The 20,968-nt window shown below is 42.3% G+C and overlaps 1 protein-coding gene across 1 annotated transcript; it reads left to right on the top strand.

The window, feature by feature from the left end:
* KDELR2 (KDEL endoplasmic reticulum protein retention receptor 2) lies at window positions 1-18,932 on the top strand. The gene is made up of 5 exons (XM_083711794.1): window positions 1-291; window positions 6,466-6,566; window positions 13,460-13,618; window positions 15,759-16,011; window positions 17,793-18,932. The coding sequence occupies exons 1-5, from the start codon at window positions 201-203 to the stop codon at window positions 17,825-17,827; spliced, it is 639 nt and encodes a 212-aa protein (XP_083567920.1). The 5' UTR covers window positions 1-200; the 3' UTR covers window positions 17,828-18,932.
* The last annotated feature ends 2,036 nt before the right edge of the window (window positions 18,933-20,968 follow it).

Genomic DNA, 20,968 nt, shown 5'->3' with positions numbered 1-20,968 from the left:
CTCCGCTTTCCTTCCCTCACCCCCCCACTTTACCCGGCGTGCACCGCGCCCGCGCTGGCTGTCTCTGGCCACGTCCCCGGGCCACGTCGCTCGGTGTCCGCTGCGCTCTCGCCATCTTCGGTCCGGTCGCCGGCTCCTCTCCCCGCTTCTCCTCCTCCTCCTCCACCTCCTCCTCTTCCTCCAGCGCGGCCGCCGGCGCCATGAACGTCTTCCGCCTCACCGGGGACCTTTCCCACCTGGCGGCCATCATCATCCTCCTCCTCAAGATCTGGAAGACCCGCTCGTGCGCCGGTGCGTCGGGCTCGGCGGGCGGTTGGCGAGGCTGAGGCGGCGCGAGGGACTTCGACCCCCGGCCATGGAGGGGGGAGGGAGGACCCGCCTCGGTTCCTCGCCTCGGGGGGGGGTGGAGTGGGGGTGGAGTGGTGGTCCTGCCCCCTCGTCACACTGCGAAACGAGCGGGGAAATTTGGGGGTGCATATTTTTTGGGGTGTGTGATTCTCTCCCTATGGGGTTTCCTTTCAGGGAGTGGGGAGGGTGCGTCCCTCTTGCCACCCCCCTTTTTATGCTTGCCTTCAGTAAAGGGAGGATTTGGATGGGGTGCTCCCCATGCCCTCCTGTTTTATGGGGGTAGTTCGCCTCCTTCAGTTGTGGTGGAGCCTGACTGAGGAGGGAGTGCCTACTTTGGGGGGGGGGTGCCCCCATATTCTCCTCTGTGTGTGTTGGCGGAGCAAGCGTGGCTGATTATGGGATGTTGAAGTGGAGCGATTTACACACACACACACACACACACACACACACCCGCCACAAAAAAATGCTGTCTCCTGTGTGTCGAGTTGGGCAAGAACGTCAGATGAGGGGCAATTTTGGGGGTGTGGAGTTGGGTGGGTGGTGATGGGGTGGAGATTTCTTGTAAGTGAGGAGCTTATGGGAGGCTGGATCAGGTTAGGGATTTGGGGGTACTCATTTGGGGGGGAGTGATGGGTTCCCCCCCTTACTCTTGTATTTGGTGAGGGTTTGGTGTAATTGTGGAAGCTCATGGAATGCTGATTTGGGGATCGTATTCCTGCCATGCCTCCTACTTCTAAAGGGGGAGATCTGAGAAGTGACTTCTTTTAAAGGTTATGGGATGTTGCATTAAGTGGAGTTGTCTGCTAGAGAAAACTTGTGGGGTACTGCAGAGTGGGGCCAGTGTAGTTCAGTGCTAGAGTGTTGAACTAGGGCCAGGTACACCCAGGTTCAAATTCCCGGTGGAGCTTGTCAGGTGACCTTAGACCTCTCTGAACCGTAACTGCCTTCACAGGGTTGTTGCTAGGGCAAGGATGTGGGAGATTGTGTGTTTTGCTCCTGAGTTCCTCGGAGGAAGAACGTAATATGTGATAAAATATATTGATTGGGGGGCCACTTCTGCAGTTGCATCAAATAAAGAGTTGGTAAGCCTATACTGCACTGGAAGATGTGAATTCTAGAGAGTAGAGGTTACAGTCACTGTCTTTCAAAAAGGGGAGGGTAGGGCAACTCTATGAATATTTTTGAAAGGGTATCCTGAAAACAGGGCTTTATGTTCATTATATGTATTCTGTATGGGATATATTTGTTGATGAAGATCCTATCAGAGTGAACTAAGTGCAGAAATGGTTTGGGGTTTTCTTTTTCTTTTAATAGTGTTGTAGGTAGAGAGATTTCATAGTGCTAGTGAAATTGAAGCTAAGTCAGTAGAGACTTGCAATGAGTCAAAATCTAGGCAACCTTTTTTGCTAACTCCTCCATAATGATGAATATTCAGGGCAAATAACTTTGTCATCTCTTTCTTGCTTCAAGAAGAGCACAGTAATATAAATGAGATGAATGAACAGATTAAGTGCCTTCTTAGCACACAGTGATGTAGTAGGTGAAAGAAAATTCCTGCAGCAGCATTCAAGCCCAAGCAAAATCATGGTACAGTGTGAAGGGAGCTGCAGGAAATATGACTTTCTCTCTCTCTCTCTCCCTTTCCTACCATTCAGACATTGTATTCATTTTGAGGCAGTTGTGCACAAATAGAATGAATGGACTTAAAGCAAAGGGGATGGAAGTTCGCTTTCCTGGGGCTAGAACTTCCCTTTCAGATTCTAGACTTGCAGGAAAAAATGAGTTTTACCATCCTAATCAAGATGCATTGTCTTTTTGCAGTAGTTCTGAAATCGAAGACATATGACATAGCCTAAATTGTGCTTTTTCTGAGTGCTTTGCAGAAACAGCAGGTTTTTATGCATAATTTGCAAGTTTCAAGGTTGTTCTTCTGAATCTTGGAACCTCTGTTTATAGACTTTCATGCTAGACCCTTTATTTATTTGTAACTGAAGGGGTTAACCTGTGATCCGACTTGATCTGAGAGCTTGGCAAGCTCTTTTACTTGCATTGCCAGCTGCATTTGAAAATTGGAAGCAAATGACTGAATCAAGGCTTGGGAGAATAGGCTCTCAATTGGGATTCCTGGCCTAGTCTGACGTGGCAGCTAACAGAAGGTGTGGTGAACAGAGCGGCCTGGAAGAGAGAGATCAGTTGTATTCTTGCTGCACCCCATGTCATTTCCTCAATAGAAATCCCTGGTTATGTTGCAAAACAAAACTTGTTCCCAAAAGGGCTGTTTTAATCTCTTATTTTGAAGATAGATTTTTGTTATTTTAACCTAGAAATGAGAATTTACTCACTCTGATGCTTCTGTGTGCCTGTTTGTTTACAGCATTTACACCCTGATTTTAGTCTCAGAATAGATTTTTGTAAGTTGCTTTAAGATGGCACGCCCTTAGGCTCACAGTCTAAAAAGACAAGACATGACAGGTGAGGGAAAAGGAAGGGAGGAAAGGAAAGCAAGCTCAGTCACAAGTTTTTTAAGCCGCTGAAGCTATTCAGTACATTTCACTTAGACGCACAGTCCTTGTTTATCCTGCATTGATGGTTTGACTTTGAACTGTGTTCTTATGTCTAAATGCTATTCTAGTCTGATTCTGTGTTGGTAATTTTGTTTGTAGTCTTTATGATCAAGCCAAGTAGATTTTGAACTGTGAACTTTGTAAGGCAGAGGAAATGCTATCTGATGGCAAAATGCATCACTCACAGTTGACTAATTCCAGGGAATTTAATAGAGCTCTTTTTAAAGCTACAGACTGGAGTTATTGTAGAGAAGTAGCCAGAGTTTGAATAAACCATGAGTCCCCTCATATGCAGAACTATTTAGAGTTAGAATTCATTAACTTTATATATATATTTCTGTTTTGTAACCAAGCAGTCTTATTATCCCTACAGCTTGATGATATGGCATTCTTACGTAAAAGTAAGGCTAGTTGACCACAGGGCAGCTTAGTCCTTAGTAAGCTTATATAAATATTGTAAACTGGCTGCAATCATGTATACATGTGTGCTTGGGAGTAAACCTCAATGAACTGAAACTTCACTTTTTTATAAGGATTGAGCAGTTATATATGCAAAGGCACCTGTTTTAATAGCATGTTAATAGCTATTAAATTAAATAGCTATTAGAGTATGACCCATTCACTGTTAAACTTTGTTCCATGTACTATCCTAGCCTGCATACAGCTTATTGTATATTTATTTTGAATGCCTATAACACTACGTATTCATAGTGCATTCAACACTAGCAAGCCCATAAGGAGCAAGTGAGATCTGGGTAGTTGGGAGACAGCTTATTATGCCTTTGAGCAAAGCATCATTGGGACACTTGGTTGTACCCTTTCTGACTACTATTTTGCCCCAGAGCAGGGATAACCAGTGTGGTGTCATCCAGAAGTTGTTTGGACCACAACTCACATCAGCCTCAGGCAGCATAGGCAATGGTCAGAAATGATGGGAGTTGGAAATCCAGGAACATCTGAAGGGCACCATGTTGACTACCCCTGCCTCAAGGTGTCCTTGCAAAGGGGGAAGGTTGGAAGAAGCTAGCAGAGTATATGTAGTGAGGTCATGTTTGGGTAGGGCTCCTTTGCAAATCAAGTAATGCAAAAACTTTCATAACCAGAATAGTTTATTCTTCTAGGGGCTTACTGTTATCACTTCCTAAGACTGACAAGAAAAAATTGTTTAGCACCAGCATTGTTAGTGTAATGTGAAATAGTTACATTGAGTCTAAGTGTGTTACTTCTAGAGAATGCTGGCAACCAGCAGAGATACGCAGCCTCCCAAATTTAAGCCTTTAAAAGCTAATGTTCAAAACAAAGATACTTGCTTATTCTTTAACACAATTTCTTTTTGAATAAGCACTGTCGATTGACAGAAAACAATTGCATCAAGATGAGAGAGGGAGAGTAGATGACATTCTGACATTTCACAGGAAAGTGCTTAAGAAAAACAATTATAACAGGGAATATTATTAACATCTACTTCCCTTTTGAATAAAAGACATCAGATATTGTAATGAATTAAAATGATACAAATATGAACTGTCATGGGGCTACTGAAATAAAAGGTAATGTATCTGGCACTAAGAGTACTTATAAGCAACAAGAGGGCTCTAAGAGTACAGTTGTACCTCTGCTTACGTATCCCTCTGGATACGTAATCTTCGGGATGTGAACGCGGCAAACCCAGAAGTATTTTTCTGGGTTTCGCCGCATGTGCAGAAGTGGTCTTCTGGTTGCAAATTCCTCGGGGTGCAGCTGGACCTCTGGAACAGATACCGTTTGCAACCAGAGGTACCACTGTAACTTAAAAATTGGGACCTGTGGTAAGTTTTTGGTTGTTGAACACTTCTTCCTTAGTATTGGACATCTAATTCTCATGCTTCCATCAGCACCCTTTCTCATCAGAGGGAAAAACAAGAGACTGCAAGGTCAGTTAGCTCAGCCAGCACCAATTGCTGTTTGACTCCTTCCACCTCAGAACTTTCTCCCGAGGTGGCCATTGAGTCTGGTCATTACAACAATTACATGACACTCTGTGCCTGGTTTTCATTCCCTTTTCCATTTGTAACAAGTATATTGGATTGTATACCGTTTTATGAATGCATTGGCAGAAAGGTGGTATCTAAGCAGTTGTCTTGACAAAATAGCATGACAAAACAGGCTGAGTCATAGAGTGCATCCATGCTTTTGTTTTATGTTGCTGAAAAATGCAACCTCTGTTGCTTGCTTTGTTCACATTGAGCTGAATGGAGTAGAGCTAATAAATAGGCATGTGCTGCCACATTATGACAACGTAATGAGGCATGTATTGTAATCAACACCTATTTTACATGAAGTGAGACAATCTTTACAAAAATGTGATCTCTGAACTTACTGTAGTGAGTTTTTTTAAATGACTTGCCCATCAGAGTTTCAGTTGTAAACACACTTCAATGGGAGATAGGAAGCATGTAAATGTGCTCTAGATTGATGTCTAGTGTTGTGTTATCACCCACTGTGTCCTGCCTGAGCGACTCTCAATGCAGATGGTTCTTCAGGTATAGGGCATGGAGGATGTTTCAGTGGGAATTTCTCACAGTTTGGGATCAGATCTGATAGTGGGCCCTGCCAAGGTTAGATAGCCTCATTGTGACCATGATAGAAGGAAGTAGAAGACCATAGGTAGAAGGAAGGAAGACCCTAGGAACTGGGCTGGGCTGGTAATTGACTGTATACTTATTTAATATCAGAAGGGTTTGAGTGAAAGGTGGGGGTCCAAGTGATGATATGGCATCTTCCATTAGTTTGGGAGTGGAATTGAGTCTTAGGAACATAGAGGCTGATACAGACCCAACTGCTTTCTTTAGTCACTCAGCTGGAAGAGAGGATCTCACATCTTTCTAGCCATAGTTTAGGTTTCCAAGGCTGCTAAGGACACAACACTGGGATACCTTCTCTCTGGCTGACATAAAAATAATAAACTGAAATGGCATACATGTGCCATACATCTGGATTTTCCCAGACATTACTGGGATTTCAAATGCAGAATTGACATTGAAAAGTCCAATAATATTGTAATATTGTGGTTTGTGTAAAAAAAAAAAAAAAGCTCAACACAGTGATTCCTGATCAGTGCTACTGAACCATATCTAGGGCAGAGCATAGGAAGACATTCTGTGCGTGACAGTGGTCCATAGGACTATCCCTAGTTCTCTTTGTTGTTGCTTTTTGTTGTTGTTGCTCCCCAGTGACTAGTATTCAGTGAACCTAGCTTCTTTTCTGATAAATCTTCCTTTTGCTCTTATGCAGAGGGTTTATGATTTGACCTGTTCAGTATGGTGCCTGGTACATTGTTGGTTATGAATAAAAAGCTGAATAGTAGCAAAAGATGTAAGTAGCAGAAAATTGCTAGCAATAGATGGTAATATATGAAACTTCTGGGTTTTGAATCTGGAGCTCAGATTACCATAAGGTTCTGTTGCAATGCGGCGGTGGGTGTGCAGTGAATCTTGGTGTTTGAACCAAGATAATTCACATGGCTTGGGTTTTTAAATACCCTTTCTCACATGACTTCTTTTTATTCCTTTAGGTATATCTGGGAAAAGCCAGCTTCTCTTTGCACTGGTGTTCACCACTCGTTACCTGGATCTCTTCACTTCATTCATTTCTTTTTATAACACTTCTATGAAGGTATGATACATTCAATATGCAAGAGGGGCTACTGAATTTTTTCCACATACCTCTTAATGAATTCACCTCCATGGTAATTTCGAGTAAAGGCTGAAAGAAATTCAAATGTGCTTCTCCCTATTCATGTTAAAGTTGCTGATTAAAAAAACAACCACCACTGTGTTGCACCCGTAGGGAAGAAGCAGGTTTGCAAATGCCACAATAAATTACCTTTGTATTCCCAGTCATCTGCAGTGTCTTGAGTCATACGAGTTTCACTCCTAGATGACAGCTTTCTCTGTTTTACACATGGATAAACTGTTTTGCCTGAAAGGGTTGAAGTCAGCTCTTGAGGCAGTTTGCCGCATTGCCTGATGGTCGCAACTTAGTTTGTCCTCCAATAGCTCGATCAGGTTCCTCCAGTTTTATTATCACTATGACTATGTTCTTTAAAATCCCTACAAAGTATCTGACCAGCAACAAAGCCGGGGACTATTTTGTGTCCCTGGAGTATGCCTGATTCTAGGGCTGATGCAGTCCTTAGGTGGGGTGAGGCTACTGCCTCAGGCAGTGGGAGCCCCCAAGACGGTGCCCCTACAGGTGCCTCACCTGCCCCATCACAACCAGCACTGGTGCTGGTTTTGGGCAAGCAGAGCATGCAAGATCTCACCCAATATTGGCGTGGAGATGGTGAGGCAGGCAGTGCAAGGTGGCAGCGACAGGGCAGAGTGGCACTTCACATTTTGCCTTAAGTGTCAAAATGGGATGTGCCACCCCGTCTGAATCTTCACCTTCTGAGGACTCTGTGCCTTACTTGAGGGATTTCTTAGTTTTGGAGCAGAAGAACCAGGTGTGTATATATGTGATCATCCCAGTGCCTTTGGTGTAGAAAAAGAAAAGGTTCATGAAATGAATATGGTCCACAGACAGAGTGCCTTACTAATTAGTATCTATTTGCTTTGCAAAACTGGCTTTAGGTTTCTTTTCAAGAAATGAAAGAAGACTAAAGGTGATGGGGATGACAGTCAAGTTAGAGGGGAGTGGGAACGGTGTTCGGAACAGCAGTAGAACTCTGCCTTGTGTCTCCTGGAAGCACTCCTTATTCCCCCCCCCCCCCCCGGTTATACTTTTAAAATGGAAACTGAAATTCTTAAGATGGTAAAATCTGTGTTGTAGCAGGGATGCCTTGAATGTATGGCAACGTGCTCAAACGGACCTGCCTTCATTGGATGCACATGACCTTGTTACAGCTCTCTTAGTCAACTTCCATAAGTTCAATACACCAGCTGCTCCACAAGCAGGCATTCAGCAATCCTGACTTGTAAGCTTTGGTGGGAGAGTGTGGCGGAGAAAGCCAACCTTGAGCCAAACCCACTTTCAAGGCTGGGTTTCTGGTGGACTTCCATTTTGATATTAATGTGAATGTTTGCTTATGAAATTCTGACTACAAATACATGAAGGGGATGAGTATTGCTTGGGCTCGAGGATGAGTCTGGCGTACTTGTGCTGATATATATGCTCTCTCAAGCAGCTGAATTTTTATTGGATTCCAATGTATGCTGGTTGTGTTATGAAATATTTATATGAATTGTGAGCTGTGTAAAATGACTTGGTGTAAAGAGTTACACCTGTAATATAAAAAGATAAAAAAGCAGGTCCAATGAGGGGTATGGAAGCACTTGGTGCTGCAGAACCACTGGTGCTAAACCGATGTGTAGATCTGATTTGTCCCCTGGTTTGGGGATCACCCCATATGAAAGGATGATAGAATAAAAAAGTGATTAGAAGCTTGTCTCAAACTGTCATTGAATGCTTGTTGCTACTAATGAGTGCTTATCTGTACTTAATTCGTTTTCCTTAGAACTGTCAAAAATTCCCTGTCTAGTCAGGGAAACACAATGGTCATAATTGCATCTTGTTCACACAGCTTTCTTCATGTCTGTGAGCCCTAGAATAAGGGCTGATCCTCTATCTGATTCTAGTTTTAATTTGGTCTACCAGAAAACTGTTTGCCCAGCTTTTTTTCTATTCATGATGTGCAAAGAATCCACAAATCCTTCAACTTTAATTACTTTGAAGTAAATGATACTGAAATGTTTATGGAGCCGTGCTTAGTCACAACCAGACTATTTTCGAATGTTCGTTCAAATCTCTTGCTATTAGCCAGTTGTGTAGTCTGTAAAGACAAAAATATGAACCTGCCATTTTACTGATGAAAGGTTGGCTTCAAACTTAGAATTGTTTAGAGTAGACCCATCAATGGGACAAGCTTGTCATGACTAACATAAGCTCCATTGATTCCCATGTGTCTACTCCAAGCATGACTAAGTCTGGATGCAACCCCAAATAATTATCCTCTTGTGATTCTTTGGCGGAGTAGAACCACCATAATGACAGGAGAAGGTAAGGAAGATCCAATGTCTACCCTACTTATGATGGGGATGCAGCTTGAAATCTTGGGAGGCTATGGAATTGGCAGTGCCATCTTTTATATAGCCTGCCCTTTTCTCATCTGTGTGGACCCAGGGACAGGGGGAGTGACACCCAGATATCTGTGTGTGCTTTGCTTGCTTATGCAAGTGTATGTTCAAATGCCAAAAGGAGGCACAAGAGAATTGGCAAGGAACAACCTTGGCAACCCCAGGAGATTCAGTTTGCTTCCTTGTTTGTAGCTTTTGCTGTAGTCTGAAGCCTCTTTTGTGCAAGTGTTTGCAAGTAACCAAATTGATCAGGCCCTGATGCACTGTTACTGTTGCTTGAAATTCTGCTATATGTTCTGTAGTAGCAATTTTAATATTGCTTACCTTCATTACTATAATTCATTGTATTTTTGTATGAAGCTATTGTGTGCCTCCCTACAATCATTTCAATGAAAGGCAGCTAGCAAACCCAATGAAGAAATTGGTTTAGCCTAAGGGTGGGATCTTGTGGCCCTCTAAATGTTGTGGACTCCCACTCCCATCAGGCCTACTAAACGTCAAATTGACTACAGAACCCCATTGCCCGATCAGGCCCCTCACCTGTAAAATTAACCAGCATCTCTTAATTTTCTCTGCTAGTAGGACTGCTTTGAATTTATGTCTTTCCCCCCCAAGGGTAACTTTATCCAAACCGTGTTTCTTTTTTGTCTTAATAATCATAACCAGTTATTATTGGTGAGTTTTGTCCAGGCGAGCCCTGGCTTTTGCACTTTCCAGATGTTATTGTTGTTGTTGGCATCTTGGCCACTGCTTTCTAGGGATTTTTCTGTGACTCATTGGCTACTTGAATACCACCTCTGGGAGGGTGACTCATGCTGTCCTTTCTGTGTGCTGCAGTGCATGGAAACTAGGTTCTGCTAGTTAAAGTGTTCTAAGTATTAGTTCCCTGAGAATATGCTTACAGATGGTGAGCGGAGAACCTTGAACATTTCGCCTGGGGTTGCTGTGGCCTAGTTAGTTAGGCAGTGACCTGGATTCCACATCTGACACAATTTGTGTGACCTTCAGCAAGTCATTTAATTTTTCTTAGCCTCGGCCTTCTCCACTTGATAATTAAGTCTGTGTACAGTATTTTTATCATGAACGTAATGAAGCCCAGTTTCCTCAAGGTAACCTCTTCTGGATGAAGCCCTGAAAACAGAAGCTGGCAGCTGCCTCTTTAACTGTAGGCTCATTAACTACGTTGGATGCCTCTTGTGTTAACAAACCCACTACCAATGAAGTACCGTATTTTTCGCCCTATAGGACACACTTTTCCCCCTCCAAAAATGAAGGGGAAATGTGTGTGCGTTCTATGGGACGAATGCAGGCTTTCGCTGAAGCCTGGAGAGCGAGAGGGGTCAGTGCACACCGACCCCTCTAGCTCTCCAGGCTTCAGGAAGCTATCCGCAAGCCTGCGGAGCCCGGCAGGAATCCATCCCGCTTGCTGTCATGGCTTCTTTGCTCTTTGGGGCTCGGGGGGGGGAATAATTTTTTTTCTTTATTCCCCCCCCCCAAAAAAAATAAGTGCGCCCTATGGGCCGGTGCACCCTATAGGGCGAAAAATACGGTACTTTTCAAATATACTAAAGCAGAATATGTGTATAATTCAGATAGTGATCTGAACCCACTTCCAATCTAATCTATGCATGTCACCTGGAAGAACCAGGAGCTGCAGGCTGCCTAGCTGAAGTGGTGCCTGTCCCTGAGAGACCATGACATCTGCTGCTACCTGGCCCTGGTTGCCAGGCCATTATTTCAAGTTGGTTGCTATTTTCCTCGGTAGTCATAAAGAGAGCAGCATCAGTTAAAATATTCACTACAGTGGTGTAATGAAACTCCTGAGAGTGGACACTTTATACCAGGGGTCAGCAAACTTTTTCAGCAGGGGGCCGGTCCACTGTTCCTCAGATCTTGTGGGGGGGCGGACTATATTTATTTGGGGGGGGGGATGGAACGAATTCCTATGCCCCACAAATAACTCAGAGATACATTTTAAATAAAAGCACACATTCTACTCATATAAAAACACGCTGATTCCCAGACCGTCCGCAGGCCAGATTTAGAAGGCGATTAGGCTGGATCTGGCCCCCGGGTCTCAGTTTGCCTACCCATGCTTTATACCAATGGTTCCTAAAATTTCCCCTCCCATGGACCACTTGAAAATCCCAAGGGTCTGACTTGGCAGACCACAATGCTTTTTTGGGGTGGGGCTGCTGTAGCTATTGTAATGTGCTGTGCAGATGTTGTATGGTTTTAAATTTATTTTTAATCCATTTATTTAGAGTATTTGTACCCCAGGCTTTAGCCGAAAAGACTCTCGGAGTGCTTGACATACAATCAATTAAAACAAGGCATTTCCTGCCCTGTCAGCTTACAATCTAAAGAACAAGTGGAAAGGGACAGGGGGTGAAGAGGAAAAGCACAAACTCAAGCACCAATTCTTAAATGGTAGTTCTTCCAATGACCAGCTAACACAAAAACAGCTCAGGAGCAGGAGGCAGGGGATGGAATCCAGGCATAGGCAAACGTGGCCCTCCAGATGTTTTGGACTGCAACTCCCATGATCCCTAGCTAACAGGACCAGTGGTCAGGGATGATGGGAGTTGTAGTCCCAAAACATTTGGAGGTCCGAGTTTGGGGATGCCTGGAATAAGCACTGCTTCCTATTGCTCCCAGTAAGTAGAAAGGTTACAAACTGCAATACAATAAAATGTGATATAAGAAATAAAAGTTGCAATAAAAATCAATATGAATATTTAATACAATAGATGTGCCACTGTACATCCACAACAACTCCACAGATATATCACAGATCAATCTGAATGAATCACTGGTGGCCCACAGACCACAGCTTTAAATTTGAAAGTAACAGGCATTTATAAGTTGCATGTGGCAATCACTATTTTAGGGTAAAATCTTTCTAAGAAGTGGTCCTTGCTTCAGAACTGTCACTTTTACCCATATACAGATTTAATAAATGATTGATTTCCTCAGGAGATGGCCATAACGTTTTAACTTTCCAGACTTTCCATGTTGGTGACACACTTTTTAGATGTGCATCATTTCATGACATAGTCATTCAGTTTTATTTAGTAAACGAACCCCTTTCCAGCCCCAGGAGATCGTTCGCACAACACACCTACATACTGCAGCCGACACACCAACATATCGCGAAGCACAGTTTGGAATGCCCTGTATTAAATATTATTGTTTCTTTATCAATGACTGATTTTGGAACCCATAGAAAATTGCAGAAAAATTGTATGGGAAAAGCCACTGCAAAGTGCAGAACTGTTCATATGAGTGCAGTGGCCCCACCACTTACAAAAGGGTTTGGTTCCGGGGGTCCATGCGCACAGTCAGGTACCCCCAAAATTGCCCCTACCCCCAGTGAGGCAGAGGGCTGCTTTTGGGACACTGCCAGAGCCCTCACGCTGCCTTCCCAAAGCTCAGTAAGCAAGGAAAGCCCACTGTGTTTGTGAGTGGAGGAAAAATAAATAAATGGAGAGTGGGGAACTGGGTTTCCCTCACTCTCCATTGATTGATTGTTTTAATGACTATTTAAAGTTGTGATCCCATGAGAAAAGCAAGCACATGTTGCAGGTTTACTGTAGTTGCACCTTTTCTCACACAAATGCTCCAGCTGCAGTAAGTAGGGATACAGAATCAAGGAGATTTTACAACTAAGCATCTATAGTTGAAGCTGCAGCATTAGAATTGACAAGATTTACCGGTATGTTGCTTTCAAGCCATTAAAACCTGAGGCAAAGATCCCACTTTCCTTAAACTTCTGAAGGAACTCAAATCAATCAGTTGGTAGGTATGGGAGGGGGTGGGAATTGTACTTCCTTATGTTCTGGGACGCAGGTGGCGCTGTGGGTTAAAGCCTCAGCGCCTAGGACTTGCCGATCGAAAGGTCGGCGGTTCGAATCCCTGCGGCGGGGTGCGCTCCCGCTGCTCGGTCCCAGCGCCTGCCAACCTAGCAGTTCGAAAGCACCTCCGGGTGCAAGTAGATAAATAGGGACCGCTTACCAGCGGGAAGGTAAACGGCGTTTCCGTGTGCGGCTCTGGCTCGCCAGAGCAGCGATGTCACGCTGGCCACGTGACCCGGAAGTGTCTCCGGACAGCGCTGGCCCCTGGCCTCTTGAGTGAGATGGGCGCACAACCCCAGAGTCTGGCAAGACTGGCCCGTACGGGCAGGGGTACCTTTACCTTTACCTATGTTCCGGGTAACCGTTGTCTATGTTAAAAAAGAGCCAGTCCCCAGAAAATGAATAATAGCTTTCCTGTTGTAGACGGTGCAATATGTTGATGAATGTAACTGAGCAAATGGGAGCAGGAAGGGGGAACATGCTTCAATGGTCAACTTGTTCCTTGTTGTATGTATAAAATGCTTTTTATGGAGGAAACAGACTAAAAGCCTGATAACTCATCTGGGTCTTTTCCTTTCAGCTTATCTACGTTGCCTGCTCGTATGCCACAGTCTACCTGATCTACATGAAATTTAAGGCTACCTATGATGGAAACCATGATACATTCAGAGTGGAGTTCCTTGTGGTTCCAGTTGGTGGGCTGTCTTTTCTTGTCAATCATGACTTCTCTCCCCTGGAGGTTAGTTTATTCATAAAGCGTTGGCTTCTGAAACAATGTAAAGAGGACTTGGGTAACTATGAAATAAAACAGAACACTTTGTTCTTTATGCTGCATCATAAGCTTGATGTTTCACTCAAAGCTGCACAGTTTGTTTGATATAGTATTTGTGTGTGGTCCAGTGGCTTTAAAAGACCTGGCGCTAGTTGTTTGGCTGTCTTAGATTTTGCTTTGGTGGGCTGCTCCCATATAGTGCTGAAAAATCCCAACCAGGGTTAAAAACAAAATTCTTTAGGAATTTTGAAATCAACTTCTCCTATAACCTTGCTTGTAAAATGTCATTATCAAAATCTGTGTGTGATTTGGTGCAAATTGCTTATCTGTATTTAGGCAAGGATTTTTGTTTAATGAGTCCGTGGGCTCCAAAATTATTCACGTGTAAGCTCACTGGCACCTCTGTGCTTGTAGAATTAGGTTTAGTACACCACAGAGAGCTCAGTGGGCAGGTACACGAAGAATCTGTGATAGTTCAGTCGGTGCAGCACAAAATCTTAATTTCAGAACTGAAGGTTTGAGTCCCATGTTGGGCAAAAAGATTCTTTCATTGCAGGGGGTAGACTAGAATGACCGTCATAGTTCCTTCCAACTCAGGAGAGCCTGATTGATTTCAGCCAACCGTAGTGGAGAGAAGATGTATAGGTGCATGCTAAAATTCAACCCCAGTTTGATCTTCAGGCACAAATGGGTGTTAATCCTGAGTTAATCCAGGAGAAGGTGGCTCCACCGTTGCTTCATGCAATCTGAACCGAAGCAATACAGGGATTGGAGTTAGAAATACATCCAGTGGTGCCCGTTCATACCATTGTGTGTTGATGGACTTTCTTTATATCTGAGGAACAACGCAGTGACCATAATCCTATTTCAACGTAATTAGTTACTCAGATATTTGTGGTGTGTTCAGTGCACTAAACAAAAACATTGAAAAATTGGTCTGGCTCTTATGACCTTCACTTCATGTAATTTAAGTTCCTCAAATAGAAGTTGAGAAGTCTTTGGTGCCATCTGGGTAATTTAAGGAGAACTACAATTATTTAAAGGGTGTGTTAAAAAGTAGGGGAAATGGAAAAGATAGGCAACAATATACATCTTATATTTAGCTGATCCATGAAATCACAGGAAAATTTTCATATATCAGTACTGCCTACCTTTTACCCTACTACATTTTTATTCTGCTTTCCTTTAGAGTTCAGAGAGCCCCAGCCCCATATTCTTTTTATTTATTTGTTTTCAAAAGAAGAAAACAAACACACCAAATGGGCATATTGTTGCTAAACAAAAAAGCACAGTGTAAAGATAATTACAAAGCATTATTTCGTAGTTGATTGCTTTTGAATATGTCCATCAAATTGTAGGATGTGTTGAGCATTTATTTTAACAGCAAGGTGAAATAATATACTTCTAAGAAAAGTATCCCTACATACTATTTCAGGATAGTACACTTAAAAAATGGACAAAAATCCATAGAGGTATTGCTTTGGTTTTTACTATTTCAAGCCACTACTAATTTGCCCCCTGTATATAAGTCACTGCACTATCATATTACATACCAGACTTTCCTGCACCTGCCATCAGTTTATAGAGGTTTTAGATTCTTCTTGTTTACCTATGAATATCCATTATTTTGCTAAGAAGCTACTCTCCAGGACAATATGATTCAGTCTTTTCTCAAAGATGTTTAAAAATTACATGTGTAGGGTTTGCAGGTGAGAACTTGTTATTACCAAAGTTATTCCCATCATCTCTCTCAAAATTCTTAAATTTAAAGTAAGTCCATCTAAAGCCCATGAAGTTCTGAAGAGATTTTTGTTTTTAGTTTTGAGGTATCTCAATTCTGGGTTGAGCTTTTAAGGTTTTTGTGTAGGGCAAAATTGTCAATTTATTGAAATTTCAACCCCTCATAACTCAGAAATGGGATGAGATAAAAAAATTAAAATTTTAGATTTAAACCTAGTTTTGATCATTCAACAAGTGCACAGAATATTAAGATAATTGGATGGCATGAGGGCAAAGAATTGGAACACTTGATATGGATTGACCCATACTAGACGTGGAAGCTGCGAAGTGATGGTATCACTTTTACATTTTTGTCTTGCTCTTTCAGATCTTGTGGACCTTCTCCATCTACTTGGAGTCTGTTGCTATTCTCCCCCAACTTTTTATGATCAGTAAAACTGGGGAGGCAGAAACCATCACTACTCACTATCTTTTCTTCTTGGGCTTGTACCGTGCCTTGTACCTTATCAACTGGATTTGGCGCTACTACTTTGAGGGATTCTTTGACCTTATAGCTGTCGTTGCTGGTGTGGTCCAGACTATTCTGTACTGTGACTTCTTCTATTTGTATGTTACAAAAGGTAAGGAGTGGGCCACGGCCTTCCTGTTCTGTAGGCCTAAAGATTTTATGTATTCTAGATCCCTTGCACATGCTTTCTGCAGTATATTAATGCTGTGTATAATATTGTAGCTCTATCACTCTTCCAAATAAGCACAGCTGTTCAGTACTTTGGAGGTTGTGGGTGTGCTCTGGGGTTTCCCACTGTTGCGTAACGCTAGAGTCAAATGCAGCCAAGATCTGAGTATATTTATAACAAAGCATTATCTGCAAAACAACATGAGAATGGATTGAAATGTGGTTTTTGGTCCTGGTTTGCAGGGCAAGCAAAAGCCATAGTTAGGCACAAGTGTTGTGCAAAAACAGTGGCTGAGTGGCATGCTGAGCTTTGCAGCAAACCAGAAAAGGGTGGAATTGTTACACACAAGGGGAGAATAAGTGAACCCAGTGGTCCTTCAAAGCTCAGTCCTGTATGAATGTGGCGCAGTTCACCCAGTATTGTCACCTCTTCCTTATCTTGCCCCTGGCTCAGCAGTCTGCATTACCAGCCCAATATAAGCAAAGCAAATGTATTTTAAGTTTGCTTTGGAATTCCTCTACAGTGGTATCTCCAGTTACAAACTTAATTTGTTCCAGAGGTCCATTCTTAAGCCGAAACCGCTTGTAATATGAGGCGTGCTTTCACTAATTGCGCCTCCCACTGCTGTGCGACTTCCGCTTGCATCCCAGGGCAAAGTTTGCAACTGGGAGCATCTACTTCTGGGTTAGCGGAGCTCGTAACCCAAAGTATTCGCAAGGAGGACAGTAGGTAACACGGGGTTCTACTGTACTGTATTGAATATCAGAGTTTAAACATTATAAAATATCAGAGGTAGCACCTTTTCCCATATAGGCCTGTCGCAGTGTTGAGATTTGCAGGGAAGGTCCTCTTTGTGGATCTGCTGCCATATGTAGTTTGTTGGGCAGCAGTGCATGAGAAAGACTTTTCAGTGGTGGCCCCAGACATGCCCTCCGAGGTCTGTTTCGCCTTGTCACCTTTTTGCATATGTCTCTGGGTTGCAAAATGTGACATGGTTTACTTGTATTGAGCTGTATATAACCAGCTTTGGGATTGCATGGTGAAATGCAGGCTACAAATGCCTATAAAATAATAAAAGGCTAGAGATTAATTTTCACAAATTCTACTAATATTAAATGTCACTGTTTCTCACCATAACTCCCCCTTTACCTTTTTGTCTCCTCGGGGTAGCAAGCTTCCTTTTTTGTTTATTTCGTTAAATATTTACAAATTGCACTTTCAAAAAAAGGCAAGGTGGAATACGTCAAACAAGACGGTACAGTGGGACCTCAGTTTAAGAACAGTCCAGTTTAAGAACAATTTGGTTTACAAACTCCGCAAAACTAGAAAGAGTGTCTTGGTTTGAGAACTTTACCTCGGTCTAAGAATGGAATCCGAACAGTGGAAGGGCACCGGTGGCGGGAGGCCTTATGGGAAAGTGCATCTCGGTTTAAGAATGGTTTTGGTTTAAGAACGGGCTTTCAGAATGGATTAAGTTCGTAAACCAAGGTACCACTGTATATGCTTTGTTCATATTATTCCATAAAACACTCTGAGTTTGTATCCAAGTGCATCATACTTTGAATAGACCTCTTTACTTCAGTGGGTCTTCTCTGAATATGACTTACTTGGGTGCAACCCAGTGTATCTTGGTGATGCATGACAGAATAACATTAGTTTTTTGGTGGTTGATAATTGGATGCATGCATACATTTAACAGTGCCTTGTTTTGTCTTTTTTTTTAGTACTCAAGGGAAAGAAGCTCAGTTTGCCAGCGTAAGTGCCAAAACTAATCGCCAGCATCTGCCATCCTGGATGCTTAGACAGAACAATCCTTACCACAAGCGAAAGGTGAAGATGCTTGAAACAGACAGTCTCCCACGTCTCTTGCAAGAATCCTTGGTGGGCTGTATAGGACCAGAGAACAACCAGCTGACTTCTGTTTGATGCATCTTGCCTTTATCTTTTTTTATTACTATGTATAAAGATTTTTTACATAAAGAAACTTAATACTGTGTGAATTTAATTCAGTGTGTAGTTTCAATTGGAATAGTTCCAAAAGTGAGATTTTTGTGGGGTTGTTTATGACCAGGAATAAGTGCAAACACTTCTTATTTTCAAATGATTCTTTTTGAATTACTGACTTGTTTCGGTGCGCACAGGTGTGTGCTGACTGATGGATGGTAACCGTTCTTCTCTCTTGATTTCAAATTTCATCCCACTGTATTTATTTACCCTCTAAAAAGTTGGACATAGTGTGTCAACTGAAATCAAACTACAAATGACAAAATTCTCACGGTAGGATGTCACCATTTCATGAATGTCCTTAGTTATAATGACTCCATTTTAAAATAATCATTCTCCTATAGTGTCTGCCAGTGCATATTGTCTGATACCTCTCTTAACCTTCTGAATACATCAGCTTGAGAGTATTTGGTGCCAACGCAGGTTTTTTAATATAGATTTCTTTGCTTTTGTGGTTTAGCAGCAGACAATTTTTATTTCATTTTTTCATTCAGGATAAAACGGTTCCTCATTTTTTGAGTGCATAAAGTTCTACTTTCATTCACAGCAGCCTTAGTGTTGCAGCTGCAAGGATGAACCTGTGATAGTTGTCCAATTGAAGTAATCTTTAGGTGGCAATTTTTAACTGTCTACAACTTTTTTTAATACAAATACTTTTACAAGTAATGTCCATGTTCAGCTTTCAAGCAGTTCTAGATGTACCAGTTTTGGACAATGAGTGTGATTTTTTATAAACTTATTCCTGAATCAGCAGCACCAAGTACTATACTTCATCAACTTTACATGATTCCCTTTTTTACTGAGCTGTTGCATGACTTATCCTGTGTTACCATCCTAAATAAACATTTTATGAAGTGGTATACATTGTGGTGGTGTTCTGGAACTAAGTCTCTACAACTTTTCTTTAAGATTGGTTGTAGCAATGTAATTCTTTAAAAATAATTTGATTGTGCTGACTTATAAAAACAAAAGAGCTTTATCTGCAGATTAGGCATGGCTTCTAAATACACAAATTCCCTCAAATCTTGACAGTTATGAGTATTTCATTGCATTAGTAAGAGCCACAAAACAGAAATTAGTGTAACAAAGGTGTGAACATAACACATTTAACTGGCACTTTGAAGACTGAAAAAATAACTCCTGAGAAATATATCATACAAGCAATTTCATCTACATTGTTAATTACCAGCCTATTTAAATATGTACATGATTACCTGTAATCACCAGTTTTTAAAGCACAGAATTCCCTAATAAATGAGACATTTGGATTTGGGCGTAGTTAGCCAAATGGGGTTTCCTACTCAGGTGCTGGAGAAGTCTGAACAAACCGTTGAGACTTATTTCTCTCTTCCCTCCCCAACTTTGCTTATTAATTCTTTCCCCAATACTTCTCCAAAATGGGGAAGGCAATTATTGGAAGTAGTTAAAGAATGGGGGCAAATGCTGCAAAGACGGATCAATCCAGAAACATGAAAGCTTCAATCATACCTGGAAACTAATCTGGAAAAATGCAGTCCCCAAGTCTCAAACCTTACTCATGTATATGTCTAATTTCTGTTACAAATATATTTTCTCACTACACTGTTGTGTTGCATTTATTAAATGTATGGTTTGGGTAGAAACGTCTGTCAAAAGACTGGAGTGCTGACAGAGTGAAGAAGCAGCAAAATGAAATTGCAGCCTTGCAGATACACTGAGTAACTTATGACAGCACAAAGTGTCTCAAAAGCCTGCTCCATTGAAAGTGACAGATTATATGTCTATATGTTGTGGGTTCTTTATGTACTGTATTTTCACAAGCACACTCTGCCTTGAGGGCTGGCTGCTGAACAAAACTTATTTGTATTTAAGTGCACTCCTTTCTGCATTTACAGGACATGGTTAAACAGCTGTCAAGCATGCCAATAGCAAAACACCTGTTAGAGGGCTGAATTTTGAGGCTATTTGGACATAACCAAGTTAGTGACTGAAATATGGGGGGGGGGGAGGTAAATGCCCACGTTCCACACCCTGACTTTCCCACAGCAAAACAACTCTGCTTCCTGTAATGAAATCATGCTAGGTCGCCACCCAGTGTGATTATTTCGAAATAACTATGATCTGTTAACAGGAAGGTCTGTCTGTCTGTCTATCTATCTATCTACAGTAGTACCTCGGGTTACATACGCTTCAGGTTACAGACTCCGCTAACCCAGAAATAGTGCTTCAGGTTAAGAACTTTGCTTCAGGATGAGAACAGAAATTGTGCTTTGGTGGCGCAGCGGCAGCAGGAGGCCCCATTAGCTAAACTGGTGCTTCAGGTTAAGAACAGTTTCAGGTTAAGAACGGACCTCTGGAACGAATTAAGTACTTAATCCGAGGTACCACTGTATCTTTATTTTCTATACTGCCCTATACCCGAAGGTCTCAGGATGGTTCACATAAAATATCAAATACATAAACTCAAAACCAAACCAACATCCCAATTAAAAAAACACCCAAAGGGCCAGCATTTTTAAAAAGGGTATAGGATGTAGATCAAGCCAGGCTGAAAAGGAACCTTTTTGCCTGTCACCTAAAGGTGTGTTAAATTTTCAGCCTGTTGACAGTTGAGTGCAAGTCCCATTGAACTGACTTGAGTTAACATACATGGGGCTTGAGTTATATAAGTGGTCAAGTGTGCAATGTTGTTCTCCACGCGGATGAACCAAGGCGCTAGTCCTCGTGGAGTTCTCAAAGCAATATCTGAGAGGCAGTATTGGATCGAAGTTTCCGCCAGGAGCCGCAGCAAAACAGCCCAACGGGTCTTTCCCCCCATTCCTTACCAGGCGCTTCTCCTTGCAGCGACGTCCCCGGTACTATGCAAGCGTCTAAGACTAAGTAAAGCAGGGCGTACAGACAAAGAGTTGCGCTCTCC

The sequence above is a fragment of the Podarcis gaigeae genome (assembly GCF_964106915.1).
Source record: "Podarcis gaigeae genome assembly, chromosome: 14".
Classification (NCBI taxonomy): domain Eukaryota; kingdom Metazoa; phylum Chordata; class Lepidosauria; order Squamata; family Lacertidae; genus Podarcis; species Podarcis gaigeae.
This window is presented reverse-complemented; position numbering and strand designations above follow the sequence as displayed.

Bases quoted from the DNA above. Each gene is read 5' to 3' on its own strand.
- KDELR2 (XM_083711794.1), top strand. From the start codon at position 201: ATGAACGTCTTCCGCCTCACCGGGGACCTTTCCCACCTGGCGGCCATC. The intron at 292-6,465 runs GTGCGTCGGGCT...TTATTCCTTTAG, and splicing joins GAAGACCCGCTCGTGCGCCG to GTATATCTGGGAAAAGCCAG. The intron at 16,012-17,792 runs GTAAGGAGTGGG...CTTTTTTTTTAG, and splicing joins CTATTTGTATGTTACAAAAG to TACTCAAGGGAAAGAAGCTC.